Below are 15027 nucleotides of genomic sequence, written 5' to 3' on the forward strand. Positions count from 1 at the left end.
CCAGTATATTCTACATCCTGCTGCAAGAATAATCATTATGCACTGGTGGGTGTGGTTCAGTTGGTTGGATTGTTGTACTGGGCACTGAAAGATGGCAGGTTCAATTCCCATTCAGGGCACACATCCAGGTGGTAGGTCTGATCCTAGATCCCTGGTCAGGGTGTGTACAGAAGGCAACCAATCAATGTTTCTCTCTCTCTCTCTCTCTCTCTCTCTCTCTCTCTCTCTCTCTCTCCCCCCTTTCTCTCTCTAAAATCAATAAAAAAGAATATCCTGGGGTGAGAATTAAAGGGAAAAAAAGGGAATAATCTCTATGTTCAATTTACCTTCAATGCCATTGTTTAACAAATAAAAACCTAATTACATAACACAGCATTAAGATTATTTTAATTTGATCCCTAGATATCATATTTAAGCCATTTGTGAATATCTCACAAATTCTCACCTCTGTGCCTTTGCTCACATGAAGTTTCCTCCATCTGTAATAGCCCCCACTCCAGTCCCTGCTTATGAAACCTTGCCTTTCAATCAAGTCAGTATTTAGTTATTACATTTTTAGTGTTTTATTCTCCCAGACAAAAATAAATTTTTCCTTTTAACAGATTTGGTCATAACATAACTAAATCTGCTTGTCTTAACTTTCTTATTAATTGATCACCTTTATATAGATCAGCAATTTTCAGCCTTTCCCCTCTCATTGAACACATAAACTAAATATTGAAATTTTGCAGCACACAAAAATGTATTACCTATTTTTTTGATCTGATAAAAAATAGGTGTAATTTTGATTAATTCATACCAGAAAGCTATTGTTGTTTTTGCTATTGTCATTTTTTTATTTGACAATCTAAGGGAAAAGAGGTCAGTGCCTCTGTCTAAGAAGTTAGGTATGGCATGTTTTAAAAATTACTGTGGCACACTGGTTAAAAATTGCTGATCTAGATTGTCCACATAAATTTTTACCTTTGGCAGCATTAAATTTGTCTTATTGGATTATTATATGTTCCACATTTGCATTCTTTTTTATTTGAACAAAAACACATTTTATATCTTTATCAACTGTATTGATCAAGCTAAAACATGGTATTTCTGTGAGTAGAGTTGTGTAATACACATTAGACAATGCCATTAAGTAGACATTGATCCATTATTCAAGAATCCTGGAGCTTGAATATTTCATTTGTCTATAAGTCTATTGTGAATGACAGCCAAATGTCTTGCTAAAATTGACATCCACTACAGCATTTCTCCACTAATTCCTTCAGAAGAAAAATTAAATTACCCTGATAAGCCTTGCTTTTAGTGAACTTATATCCCCAATGATTATTACTTCTTTCCTTCTTACTGAAGTTATGCAAGATAATTATTTAATAACCCCCATCCACGATTTCACAAATATTAATTAGACTCTAGCACATTGCACTGCAGATTTAATATTTTAAAATAATTTGTACAAAGTTTTCTAATCTCTAGACTTCAGGCACATGATATGAGCTACAAATCCCTTCAATCAGAATGTGGATAGCATTTTCACTTTTTAAATTATTTTCTATATTCTTAGAGAATTTTATATATCGGTTAAATCAATATGTTCAATATTTTTATTTACACTTTATTTTGATGGATCTTGTTTAATAAATCCTTATGTATCCTATCATACCATACACAAATTCATATCCAGATTGATATACACTTAATATGAAAATCTGTCAAAACTTTAAAAGAAAATACAGAGTATCTATGATGATAGGGTTCATATGAATTTTTTAAACAAGACCAAGCAAATTAAACTTTGAATAAAAAATTTGAACTGAATAATTCATTCAGATAAATTGTATACCATTCTGTCAATAGTCATGGTGTAAATTTATATATTTTGAAAACTGAAGATTCTCATTAATGAATACAGAATATTTATCTACTTGGGTTTTGTTTTTTTGACTTTCAATAAAGTTTTATAGTTATTTTCTAGAATTTTTGCAGGTCTTGTTTTATCTTTTGCTAGGGCCCCTATCTTTTTCGATAACATTATACATTAGATCTTACTTTCTATTATAATTCCTAATTGTTTCCTGTTAGTATGTAGAAATACTACCAGCTTTGTAAATTGATTGTGTTAAATGATACTGCTGAGCTCTATTATATTGGATTTTCTGTACAGATAACATCTCTGAATAATAGCAATCTTATATCTTCATTTCCATTCTTATTTTTTATCCTTACAATAAGAGTATCTAGCAAAATGCTGAACAAAATAATGACAGTATCTTGTCAAGTCCCTCACTTCATCTACAGTTTCACAATAATGTGTTTGATTTAAAAATCTTTTATTGTGTTAAGAACATTCCATCATATTACTTTTACATCAACAGTATCTATCATCTTATGAAAGGCTTTTCCTGCATCTATTGAGATGATCATATTTCTCCTTTAACCTGCTAAGGCAATGAATTTCATTTAAATATTTTGTTAGAATATCCTAGAATATCGAATATAAAACCAACTAGGTCATAAGTATTACATTTTATACATTGTTGTTCTTAGTCTTCTATTTTCTTTAGGACTGTGATGTCTTTGTTCAAATATAAAATTTGCTTCATTTATTTTATTTATACTACCCTTGTATAGATTTGGTAGTAAGGTTATATTAGCTTTATAAGTTAGGAAGAATCCTTCTATTTTTAATAATGGAGGAATTTGCATAAAATAGACATTTGCTGTTTCTTGAAGACTTTAATGCTTCTAAGAAATTACACTAGAGCATTTATTTCCAGACTCCTGAATATCTATTTCACACTGTCTATGTTTTCCTATCTCCAACATCACTGCTTCCAATCACTCTGGCATAACTATCTTGCTTCTTATTTTATTGTAAAAATGAAATCAGTCATAAGAGATTGTCCACAAACTTCCACCACTACAAACACTCAGATGTCTAGATCTCTATCTATTTTGTTTCAAGAATATTGCTGACAAATACATGGGCATTTTATCATTACAACTATTCATTAAATATATAAGACTATTCAAAGCATATTATCTTGTACAATGGGACCATGGGAAATATTTTTTGCTACTATTTATTCATAAAAATTCTAAGAAATGTTTTATGTATTCTTTTAAATCAGAAAACAATGAAACTGACATTTTAAAATTTCAGACTAGTATATCTATAGTTTTCTGTATTGCTTATGATAATATTATTTTGACTGCTTGACTATCTTTCTTTTTACCAAGAAGAAAAATCAAGAAAAGCAAAAAAAAAAAAAAATCCAAAAACAAAACCCGATATGGCTAAAGCAGATTAATGCTTCACACCCTTCATAAAAAGACAATGGCAGATAAATGTTGAGTAAGTGAGTTTTGCACTACCTTATGTATAATAATTCATCATACTGTGGCATTCCAACCTTTCTTAATCATATTGTAATTAGCTTTGCATGTACTAGTAGCCATCTGCTAGGGAAATAATCTTGATTGAAGTCTAAAAGGGTATGAAATATCAGAAACAGGTATTTTCTTTAAAATGGGACGTTTGAGAAAGAATCTACATTTTTTAACTATACATTACTGAATTTTATTTTCACTACATGATGTTTTAGATGTCACTTTAGATATTGTATTAAATCTTAAAAATAGCACAATTTATTAAAACATTTGCATCCAAATTTAGCTATAGAATAAAATAAATGTCATTCATACAATATTAGATATTGAAATCAATGAACCTCAACATATTCAATTGTATAAAAATCTTCACAATAAAGTATTCTTCTATAAGTTTATTCACATTAAAAAAAGTTCTTTTCTCAAAAATTTATAAAGGCTTAGTAATTTATATTTGCATTAGACAAAAGTTATTGCTGTTTACCTTAACATGTGCTCTTTAATTTTGTTTTTTAAGTTGGGGCCAGCAAACTTTTGTAGCTTTCTCAACGTTTTCATTATATTTAATTCTAGCCCTAAACTAAAAGGTATAGTCCAACAATTTTTTTGAAAGTTCAAAGCCAATTAAGTCTGTGTTTTCACACAAAAAAACAGAGATTTCTGTCCTTTAGTTTTGTAGTCTCCCTTCTACCTTCCTTCCTTCCCATTTCCCTTTGTTCCTCTCTTTCTCCTGTTGTTCCTTCCTTCCTTCTTTTATTTATTAAGCATTTTCATCGGTATCTTCCTGTGAGGTTGGGCTATCAAGAACCGGGCTAGTGAGAATGACATTGCTAGTGAAGCCTAAGACATCTAAAGATAGTCCACCTTAGGAAAACTGTAGGATGACCACAAATATATTTTTTTCTCATGCAAAAAAAGGTTTGGAGATAACCAAACTTACATAATTCAGAGGATTAAATTTAATCATGTATGTAAAGGCACAAAGCACCATACTTTGCATTTGAAAGCTGATTAATCAAAAGTTAAATTCATTTTCTTTCTCAGAGTGGTTGATTAAAAAAAGTAGTAATCATATTCAGTGAAATATTTTTAAGATTTTGATATGAGCCAAATGCCAAGGGAACACAAAAGGAATAACCAAATCTTCCAGCAAAAGGTAGGTTATGAATACTTGGCTGAATTCTAAAAGATAAATGGACTTAGTCCAGATAATTTGGACTTTGGGCAAGTAGTCCATGTATGGGAACTGTTTGGGAACTTAAAACTATATTGAATGTAAGGAGCATTACTACATTGTTGCCCTTTGGTACAAAGTCAGTTAGGGCTCTCAGCATTGGCTGAAGAAAATTATTACCATGAAAAATGTTTCTGTTCTTGGAAAGGTGGCCCAGGTTCCCTGATACATAGAGTGACCCACTTATGTCTTACACGTGTCTATTACTGCTCGGAGGATTAGGATATCCCTGAGGGACATATGATCAAACCAAGTTCCAAACAGAGAAAGCAGGCTGCCCTGGTTTAGGTATACACAGCCGACGGGCTATCCCTGCCAAGGACAGTTGGACTGTCTATGGAGCTGAAATATTACACCTCCCCCCGGTCCTAACATATGACTATGGCTGAGCTATCTTGTCTTAACCACTGTCACCCCAATAAATTCAACTTAAAATAATAAATAAATAAATAAATAAATAAATAAATAAATAATAAATATAAAATAAAATAAAACAAAACAAAGAATAAAAGTACAGTCTGCTCTACCTATAAAAATGTTATAGGATTAGCCAAAAGGTGATGAAATACAAGATCAATACTCCTGTAAAAGTGACTGTAGCATGAAGTGGTTTCCCTTTGCCACTCTGCTATTACAGCTACCTTTTTGCTTCCCACTCTGCTCTGAGGGCTCACCTGCTGAGATCCAGCTGGCAGGGAGCTACACTGCTAGGCCAAGTCATCTTACCAGGTCCCAGAGCACCTGCTATAGAGAAAGTGAGTGGTAAGCAGTTGTCAAGATTTCAGTTTGATCTGATTGTACACAAGGCAGTATGTCTGATCTTACGTTCCTATTTGGATGCCGACAAATGTATGCTTTTCTAGTCAGAATTTAGTCCGAGATTTTAAAAGTCCACAGTACCCCTTGCCAAATCGCCTTGCCTGCTTGAAAGCAGGGGAGGTTTCTAATGGCTGGTACCAAGGATGGATCTATGGGGAGGCCAATACCTTAGCACTGGTTTTCCAGTACAATAGGAAGTTTGGAGACAAAGATGTCAGATAAAAATGTACAGATTGGGAACAGGCTGCCATAGAAAAAGGCATCCTTTCCTAGGATGTTTGTATCTGGGTTATAAACAGTGCATTATTCTCTCCGATGATACAAATCACATGGCACCATTACAAATACACCATCAGAAGGGAATAGCCAGGGCTTCCAGGAATAATGTCCAATAGACTCAAAATTCCCAGTTCCATTTGCAACCCCCAGGCAACAAATCTGAGAGACAAGGATGGGCAAGAACCAGGGAAGGTTTCTGACTTCAAGGAGTTAGTGGCAATTATAGTAATAATAAAAAAAGAGATGTGACTATAATACTGTAGGAATGCATAGGAGCAATGAGAAGTGAGTCCAGTAGTAATGTGGTTATGCATTTGGGTGCTTTTACCTAAGACTTCTTGGTACAGCGAAAAGAAAAGAAACTAAAGACAGCATGCTAATTCATCTCAACCTTTTATAAACAAGCAAAAATCAAAACAAAAAGTAATTAGAGGGGAAAGAAAATAAAATGAAAAAGTTATCTGAATAAAGAGTATTAAAATTCTTGATTAAACAGGTCCTTTGGTGTTACATTCCTTTCAAAAGTGTCAGCACTAAATTCTAAACAACACAGGTAGAACATGTTTACCAATGATATTTAAATTTTTGAATCCATGGGTCTACATAAAATATAAGACTCAAAGAACAAATGGTTAATTTGAGCTTCTAAACCTCATGGTAAACAACTGCACTTCTTTGGTGTTACTGATTATAAAATAAATTATCTCTGAAGGATATGACAGAGCCAAAGAATTAAATTATTTTATTTCTGGAATCATCTCCAGGGAGAACAAGAATCTTCAAATCGTTATAGCTATGTTAAAATAAATTAGGATTGATCAGAGAAAGAGAGTGAAATAATAATATAGAAAACACTCAAAGGAATTCAAATTCCCAAAACATGAAGAATTCATAATAAGCTTTTCTATCCCTAAGAGCAAAGGCCATGATAAATTGAAAATGGCTTGCATGCCTTAATCAAGATCTATTATCTTTTATTTGTTTTTTACTTTAACAACCTATTTTGATATAAAATCTCAGACATGATAAAGTTTTTTAAGTTATGAAATATGTTCCATATTTCAAATATTAATTAAAAGTCCTTATCAGAACTCTCATTGTATAATATTAACTCATCTATATAATGAATATATTTTAATTAGTGTCTCCCATACTTTTTGAGACTTGAGACCCAAATGGGTTGTATCTGGGAATTATTAAAAATAAAGCTAATCAGAGTTGAGAATGCTTAAATCCACCATTTCCAAATGGACATCAAGAATTCAGTGCTGACAAGTGCATATATTTGTAATAAATATCATCATCATCTTTGTCGTCGGCATCGGCATCATCCTTAACAGCAGATGTGGTTCTCATTTAACTACCCTCCTTCCCACTGGAGTCTGTAGTAGGTCTCAAACTACTGGCTGCTAGATCATTTTGGATTGTTTTGTTCTTTTTCTCTTTTCTGAGTCATGTTTCCTTTTCATTGTCTTCTGCAGTTTTATTGAACTTAGTTGTGTAAAGGTTTCAAGGGCTCACTCTGAGGCTATAATTTGCTCAGTATCCAATTATAATAAAAGGACTTAGTGCCTAACAGCTTACTTCAAAATGTCCCCTTGCAACAAAACAGCCAGGATCAAAGCTGTTAACTTGCAGCAAGCAGCTGCCACCTTTTCTTTTAACTCTTTACTATTGACTACTTGTCAATTTTACATAAACATGCATTTTAAAACCATCTTATTTATTCAGGATATTTGAACCTAAAAACTAAACATAAAATGCTCAAAATTAATATTTTTTAAATCAAAGATAAATATATACTCCCATAATATTATATGTCCTAGTTTAAAAGAAAAAGTTTCCACGATGCACCTAATCCATTTCAACGAATTATTTCTCTTATTTTCCATAATTTTCTGTTGATATTATTTTTACTACCTCAACTCCCATTTATTCTTCAATCTATTCCAACCTGGTTTAGTCTTTACCATGCCCAAATTTTTACTCTAAGGTCATCTGATTGAATACCATAAGTTGCAAATGCAAATGGAACACTCACAATTTGATTTTAATTGACTTTCTGCAGCATTCAATTTAGTTGAATGTGTTTGTCTCCCTTCCCATTTCAGTGGCACCATAACTCTTCCTCTCCAGTCTTCTTCCTAAATCCGTCTCTTTCTCTATAGTCTCCCTAACTGAGCATATCCATTCCAAAGTTTTGAAGATTATCTCCATGTGTTGACTATTAGATAAATATGTCCAGTGCATCTAGACTGTTACATAAAACTCTGTATCTCCATTTTAGTGTCTCACCACAGTTTCATGTTTAACTCTTTTTCTCCTAAAATAAATATTTTTTACCACCTTTTGGCATCATATCCTTGATTTTTCCCATTTCCCCCTCTTACCTACCTGCAAACTCTACTTTCTACAATCTAAACTACTACATTTACTCATCTACAAACACTATCTCAGAAATATATCCTCCTTCGCTTAGTGCCACTACCCTTGTCCTGTCCAATATGATCTCTCATCCAGTTTAACTGGTTTCCCTGATTCATTTTTTTGCCCCCTTATAATCCACCATGCTTTTATCTAGTCATATCACTCCCCACCCCTCACCATTTAGGAACTCTTAGTGGTTTCCAACTGCCTGGAGAGTAAAATACAAACTCCCTAGCATGACATATAATTCTTGTGATCTCACCCTCTCTTACCTTTTCCAAGTTTCCTCTTCTCATTGATGCCATTACTCATTAAAACTCCTGACACATGAGTATTCTCTTGCAAAAATCAAACACATCCTGTGTAGAGGCCTGCTCACATGATGATATTCTCTTCTATTTTAGCAGCCCCTTCATATTCAAATTTCAGGCAAACTGGCACCTGATCAAAAAAGTCTTTCCCGACTACTCTAAGTATAGACCTCTACTTATTCTCTATTTCACGATGTGGAACTTTATAGAAATTTTCAAAAGTTACTGTGATTTTCGTGTGTGTGTGTGTGTGTGTGTGTGTGTGTGTGTGAGAGAGAGAGAGAGAGAGAGAGAGAGAGAGAAAGAGAGAAAGAAAATGTGTGTGCAACTCTACAGAAATATAAGGTCTCTGAGGAGAAGAGACCTGTCTAATTATCATTTTGTTTTTAGTAACTAGCACAGATCTGGCATATAATAGGTGCTTTAATAAGTAATATTGAGAAATCCACCACTTCATTTATTTAAATACAGTTTTTAATTCTATTTTAGTTTTAATTTTTAAAAATTTGTTTTATTCATTTTACAGAGAGGAAGGGAGAGAGATAGAGAGATAGAAACATTGATGAGAGAGAAACACTGATTAGCTATCTCCTGCACACCCCCCTACTGGGGATAAAACCCACAACCTAGGCACATGCCTTGACCAGGAATTGAACTGGTGACCTCTTGGTTCATGGGCCAAAGCTCAACCACTGAGCAACACCAGCTGGGCTAGTTTTAATTTTTCATGAACAAACTTAAATGTTTTGTTTATTAAAGAAATCTCAGTATTGAAGGTATACTTTAAAACCTTCTGATAGTCTGTTATCTTACAAAAAGACAAAACAAAACTGTTTACCATGACATTATTACAAAGCATTTCACATATATTTGGTTAGATCTGTTTTACAGAAACAAGGCCTCAGACAAGGATTCAGACACATGTGATGTACTTGCTTCTCCAGAGGCTGGCAGGGGACACATCCTCACCATGACAAGGCAGCTCCCAGCATTCAATATAGTTGAACGTGTCAGCCATTAGCAGCCAACACTTGGCAGATGAGGGATGGATGCACTCACTCAGTAAATGGGATATGGGCAATTACATACACTTTCCCATTTAAACAATCATTTAATCAGATTATTAACCTTATTTTATGATGAGATTAAATGTGAAAATTAAATGATTAATTCAACAGAATGTTTCAGCACAGATTGGTTGCTGCCCAGATTGGAATCCCGGAACTTGCACAACAAAACCAAGCCTTTTCCCCATTGAATCCTGCTTTATATATGCAAAGGGGATCCCATAGAAAGAAAGAAACTCCAAGCTGGGGGACAGAAACAATGACTTAGTTGCCAATGACATCTTTTAAATCAGGCTAGAAAATCGTAAGAAATATTAAAATGTAAAACTACTCATGACTGTTTTAATAATGATTTTGTTCTCGTCATGAAGAGAACCATCATATTAATAATAGAGATTATACTATTTAGCATTTATTTGGTATTTACTACATGCCTGTGATCATGCTGAAATCTTTGAAGGCTTTTTCTTCTTTCAAAATATATTTTCATTGACTTTTAGAGAGAGGAGTGGGGGAGGGGGAGAGGAGGGGAAGGAAGAGGGGGAGGGGAGGGGAGGGTAGGGGGATGGGAGAGGGAGAGGGAGGGGAGAGGGAGGGGGAGAGGAGAGGGAGGGGGAGGAGAGAGTTGCTTCCCACAAGCATGGGACCAGAATCGAAACTACAACCTGTATACATTACCTGACCTGGAATTGAACTGGTGACCTTTCAGACTATGCTCAACAAACTGAGCCACAGTGGCCAGAGCTAAAGGCATTTTCATATTTAATACTATCCATAGCGGGATACAGTAAGTACTATTATCCTACCTAATAATAGACAAATATGCAAATTGACCGTACCTTTGCTATGCCCGCGATTGGCCAGGAGGCGTGGGAGGGGCAGGACTAGGGTGGCCGATTGGGCCGGCGGGATGCTGAGCTCACGTCACCAGTGGCGGCTCGAGCTCAGCGTCTGCACCATGGCTGTGCTGCGGCACAGAAGGGGCCTCTGGGGCAGCGAGCTCACGTCCCACCGGGGACCATCAAAAGCGGGGGAGCAGGGTGCCTGTCCACTCAGGCACCAGGCCTTTCAGAAGCCTCCGCCGTGCTGGAGGCTTCTGAAAAGCCTGGTGCCCCAGCAATCAAAAGCAAAAGCGTGGGAGCTGGGTGCCTGTCTGCTCAGGCACCAGGCCTTTCAGAAGCCTCCAGCATGGCGGAGGCTTCTGAAAGGCCTGGTGCACCAGCGGACAGGCACCCAGCTCCCCCATGATCGAAAGCGAAAGCGTGTAGGGGACCCTACACGTGCATGATTCAATCATGCACTGGGCCTCTAGTTATTCCTATAAAATAGATGAAAAGGTAAACCACAGGATTTTTGTCTTGCTCAAGGTCATAAACCAGGAACTGATATATTTGGATCATCTCAGCCTAATACTACATTCTGTGTTACTAATCAATTTCACTGGCAAAATAAATGTATCTAATTGTATACATAATAAAATAATTCTATTTCTAGAACAAAACTCTTATGAGAGAAATGGGGCAAAAATATCTCCGAAAATAATTAAAAAGTTAATTATATAATTAACACTTTATTCTTCAAACCACACTACTAAAATACAACATCATATATTTTCTTATAACAAATGAAGAAAAATTCTGATACATAACAGGTGACTAAAGAAGATAATAATAGATGTAACTCTAAAACTAAAAATCTCTGACAACAAATGAAGAAACATCCAACTTTATAGAAAAAAATGTTAAAAACAAAAAATATTTTGGAATATGAAATATGTTACAAAATTCCTTTAATTTGAAGGCTAAATTTGAAGGCTAAAGTAATTCCCAATAGAACTATAGAGAAGATTTTTATCATTAAGGCAAAATCCATTACTTTTAATGAATCCATTTTTTAAAAATAGAATCTTAAGGAGTGTTATTACAATATTACTAGGCACATGAATCAAATATTAAATAAGAATCAAGGAATAAGTAATTCTTCAAATACTAGAAGAGGCTTAGCACTGTTTCAAAATACACTTGGGGAGACTACTAAGAAAGAGAAGGATGATATAGGGCAACATATAAAAAGTCCTCCTGAGTATAAAAGTTATGTACCACTAGAGCTTACTTCTCAACTATGTATTCTACACAAAAGAGAAATTTAATCTGCAAAGCATCCTGCTGAGGCACTTGAATTGCTGAAAAAGTAAGGTAAGGTGCTTGCTCATAAGAAAAAAGAAAAGAAGAGAAAGTTTGGGGAAAAAAACAACCCAGGAAAGATAAGCCAAAATAACAGTGAAAATTGCTGGACTGCTTGTTTTCTTGTTTGAGGAAAATGGGGTGCTTCTGACCTATAGGGATTATAAAAAAAAAAATAGATTTCTCTTGTTTCTAAAGGGATTTTGTAGACACTCTAAAAGTTGTACACCTGAAACTCACATATTATTAATCAATATTACTCAATGAATTTAAAAATAAAGAAAATATATTATTTTACTGGTTTCTAAATATATTTTGTAGATACTCTAAATCTTAATTGAGAGCAAAACCAGGAACAAGATATTAAAAAGAGAGAATATGATTTACATTTACTTATTTATTTATTTTTCTGTTAATCCTCACCCAAGGATTTTCTGTTGATTTTTAGAGAGAGAGGAAGGGTGAGAAAGAGGGAGGAAGGGAGAGAGACAGACAGACAGAGACATTGATTTGTGGCCTACCACACACTTCCCAACCAGGACCAGGATCAAACCTGCAACCCTTCAGTGTGCAGGTGGTGCTGCAACCATTTAGTCACACTGGCCAGGGCTACATTTATTCTTTTTTTAAAAAAATTTCTTTATTGATTAAGGTATTACATATGTGTCCTCATCCCTCCATTAACCCCCTAAACCCCCCTCTCCCCCCGTTTACTCTTAATTGCTTCTCAGAAGCCTGGCATTATATTCTGAAAATATAACTGCATGTGAAAATATGGCTTTAATTTTATTTCTTTGATAAAAATATATACTATTAACACAATACAACAATAATTAAGGGAGTTTTCAAACTGCATTTTGAAGAAACCTAGTTGTCCTCAAGTCCCAGGAAAGTTCAAAGTGAAGTACAAGCAGACCTTTGCATCTGTTTTATTTACTGTAGTTCCATGAACAATTCAATTTGGAAACTAAAATCAATACTGTGGCCCTGACTGGTTTGGCTCAGTGGATAGAGCATCGGCCTTCGGACTCAAGGGTCCCAGGTTCGATTCCGGTCAAGGGCATGTACCTTGGTTGCAGGCACATACCCAGTGGGGGTTGTGCAGGAGGCAGCTGATCGATGTTTCTCTCTCATCGATGTTTCTAGCTCTCTATCCCTTTCCCCTCCTCTCTGTAAAACATCAATAAAATATATATTAAAAAAAAACATATTGAACAGTGTACCTGCCGTGGTCTTGACAAACCAGTAAAAATGCAAACATAAACTAAAAGTGTCATAAAATAAACTCCTTAAACAGGAATTTCATGAGACCTTGGAAAGGTGATATCATGTGGTTGTTTCTTCCTTTTGTCCTTCTCTTTCTTTTTCTTGATGTTTCATCTTTTGTCCTATCTTTCTTTTCTCCTTTTACTCCTTTTCTGTCTTATCTTTCTCTTAACTTTTCCGTTGGTAGAATCGTCAGTACTTGAATCTGTCTTGCTTCCAGAAGATGAAGAAGAGGGAAACACACCGTCATCTGAAGAAAAAGATGATCTATGTTGGGATCGGTGGTGTTTCTGGTTTTGCTCTTTTCCCGGTTTGATTGTCATTTCTGCCGGCCCCAGCATCTTCAGGACTTGTGCGTGGGCCCTTCTTATTCATGTCTACAAAACCTCCCTGCCTTGGTGAAAACTGTAGGGGAAAAGGCCTTCCTGTGTGGGCTCAAGCCCTGCCCAAGGTGCTGTCTGGTCTCCAGCTTGCAGACTGAACCAGGGAGGGAGCACCCGCCACCGCTGTTGCAGAGCCAACCTCCTGACCACGGGGTACTCTCCAGTAATGTAACTGCAATGTCATTGTTTGCCTTCAGAAATTAGTTGTAAGTTACTTCCGATGTGAAACCCTACCTCAGACATTTCCTTTGCTGTTTGTAAAGATTTTAAACAAAACCCATTTACCTCCCTAACCTGGTCAGAAGTTTCTACCCAATGGGAGAGGTTTTCTGGGAAGCGTCGCCCAGATACCGCCCCCACCCCATCTCCAATCACTCGGCTGGGGACAAGGGAAGTTCCAAGGCAGACTCCCCTAGGCTGCCAGTGGGGCAGGATCACTAGCCTGGTCGCAGGCACTTCTGAGGCTGAGACCCTGAGGCTATAGGTGTGTGTGTGGGGGGGATCACTCAATGGGGGCATAGGCGCTTTCCAGTCTGAGACCCCAGGCTGCCGCTGGGAGGGGATCACTCCATGGGGGTGCGGGTGCCTCCCAGGCTGACACCCCAGGCTGCTGTTGGGAGGGATCGCTCCGTGGGGGTGCGGGCGCCTCCCAGGCTGACACCCCAGGCTGCCGCTGGGAGGGGATCACTCCGTGGGGGTGTGGGCACCTCCCAGGCTGACAGCCAAGGCTGCCACTAGGAGGGGATCACTCTGTGGAGGTTCAGGCGCTTCAAAGACTAAGACCCGAGGCTGAAGGTTTGTGTGTGTGGAATCACTCCGTGGGGAGTGAAATTGTTTTTGTTTTTTATAAAGTGTCAGGAGGGCCTCTGGGCAGCATTCTTCCAGGCTGCTTACGCTGCCGGCTCTCAGCCTCAGCCCTGCCTGGGACTGGGGGACTCCAGCAGGCCTGAGAGGACTGGGCGCCGCCATCTTGTGGCTATGGGTGCTGCCATTTTGTCACGGAGTGATGGTTAATTTGCATATTACTCTTTTATTAGATAGGGTTTTCCACTTTTGGAATACAGACATAAAACTTATCAAAATTCTGAAATGATGCTAAACATATTTAAAATGCTAGGTCGTAAGAAAGAAAATTTGGCCACTGAGAGTTATAATGGGAATTCTAGACACCCAATTCCACTTTGGTGACCAGGATATAGGAATTAAGAGTAAGTATGCGTGCCGAAGCCGGTTTGGCTCAGTGGATAGAGCATCGGCCTGAGGACTGAAGGGTCCCGGGTTCGATTCCGGTCAAGGGCATGTATCTTGGTTGCGGGCATGTCCCCAGTGGGGGGTGTGCAGGAGGCAGCTGATCGATGTTTCTCTCTCATCGATGTTTCTGGCTCTCTCTCTCCCTTTCTCTCTGTGAAAAATCAATAAAATATATTTTTTTTAAAAAAAGAGTAAATATGCGGTCAAATGAGATCAGGCAGAAATCTAAGGGAGGGAATATTGGGAAGGGGTGGAGGGGTTGAGCAAAAGAGAGAGAGAGTACTCATGGACATGGACAACAGTGTGGTGATTGTGGGGGTGGAGGAAGATGGATGGAGGCAGGAGAAAGCATACAGGAGATAAAAGGTGATGGGAATATAAAAGAGTAAGTATGAAGAAAAGGAATTTATGTCTGCATTG

At 36.7% G+C, this 15027-nt stretch overlaps 1 protein-coding gene and 1 long non-coding RNA gene across 11 annotated transcripts in view; one reads left to right on the forward strand and one right to left on the reverse strand.

The window, feature by feature from the left end:
• The window catches only part of EPHA6 (EPH receptor A6), a 1012702-nt gene that overhangs the window by 775490 nt on the left and 222185 nt on the right, over positions 1-15027 (reverse strand). The window contains exon 1 of one of the 10 annotated variants that reach the window (XM_079767000.1): positions 5296-5310. The exons of 8 other annotated variants lie outside the window; for them this stretch is intronic. Coding sequence is in view for 1 of the 2 variants with exons in the window: in XM_079766993.1 (XP_079623119.1) it covers positions 5296-5365 (70 nt within the window). In the remaining variant the exon portion in view is untranslated. Of the gene's footprint in view, positions 1-5295; positions 5366-15027 lie in introns of those variants that run through there. One more of the 10 variants, XM_079766993.1, reaches the window with a different exon arrangement.
• LOC307097097 overlaps positions 1-15027 on the forward strand; it is a 613772-nt gene that overhangs the window by 569789 nt on the left and 28956 nt on the right. The window lies entirely within an intron of this gene.

The sequence above is a fragment of the Cnephaeus nilssonii genome (assembly GCF_951640355.1).
Source record: "Cnephaeus nilssonii genome assembly, chromosome: 3".
Taxonomy (NCBI): domain Eukaryota; kingdom Metazoa; phylum Chordata; class Mammalia; order Chiroptera; family Vespertilionidae; genus Cnephaeus; species Cnephaeus nilssonii.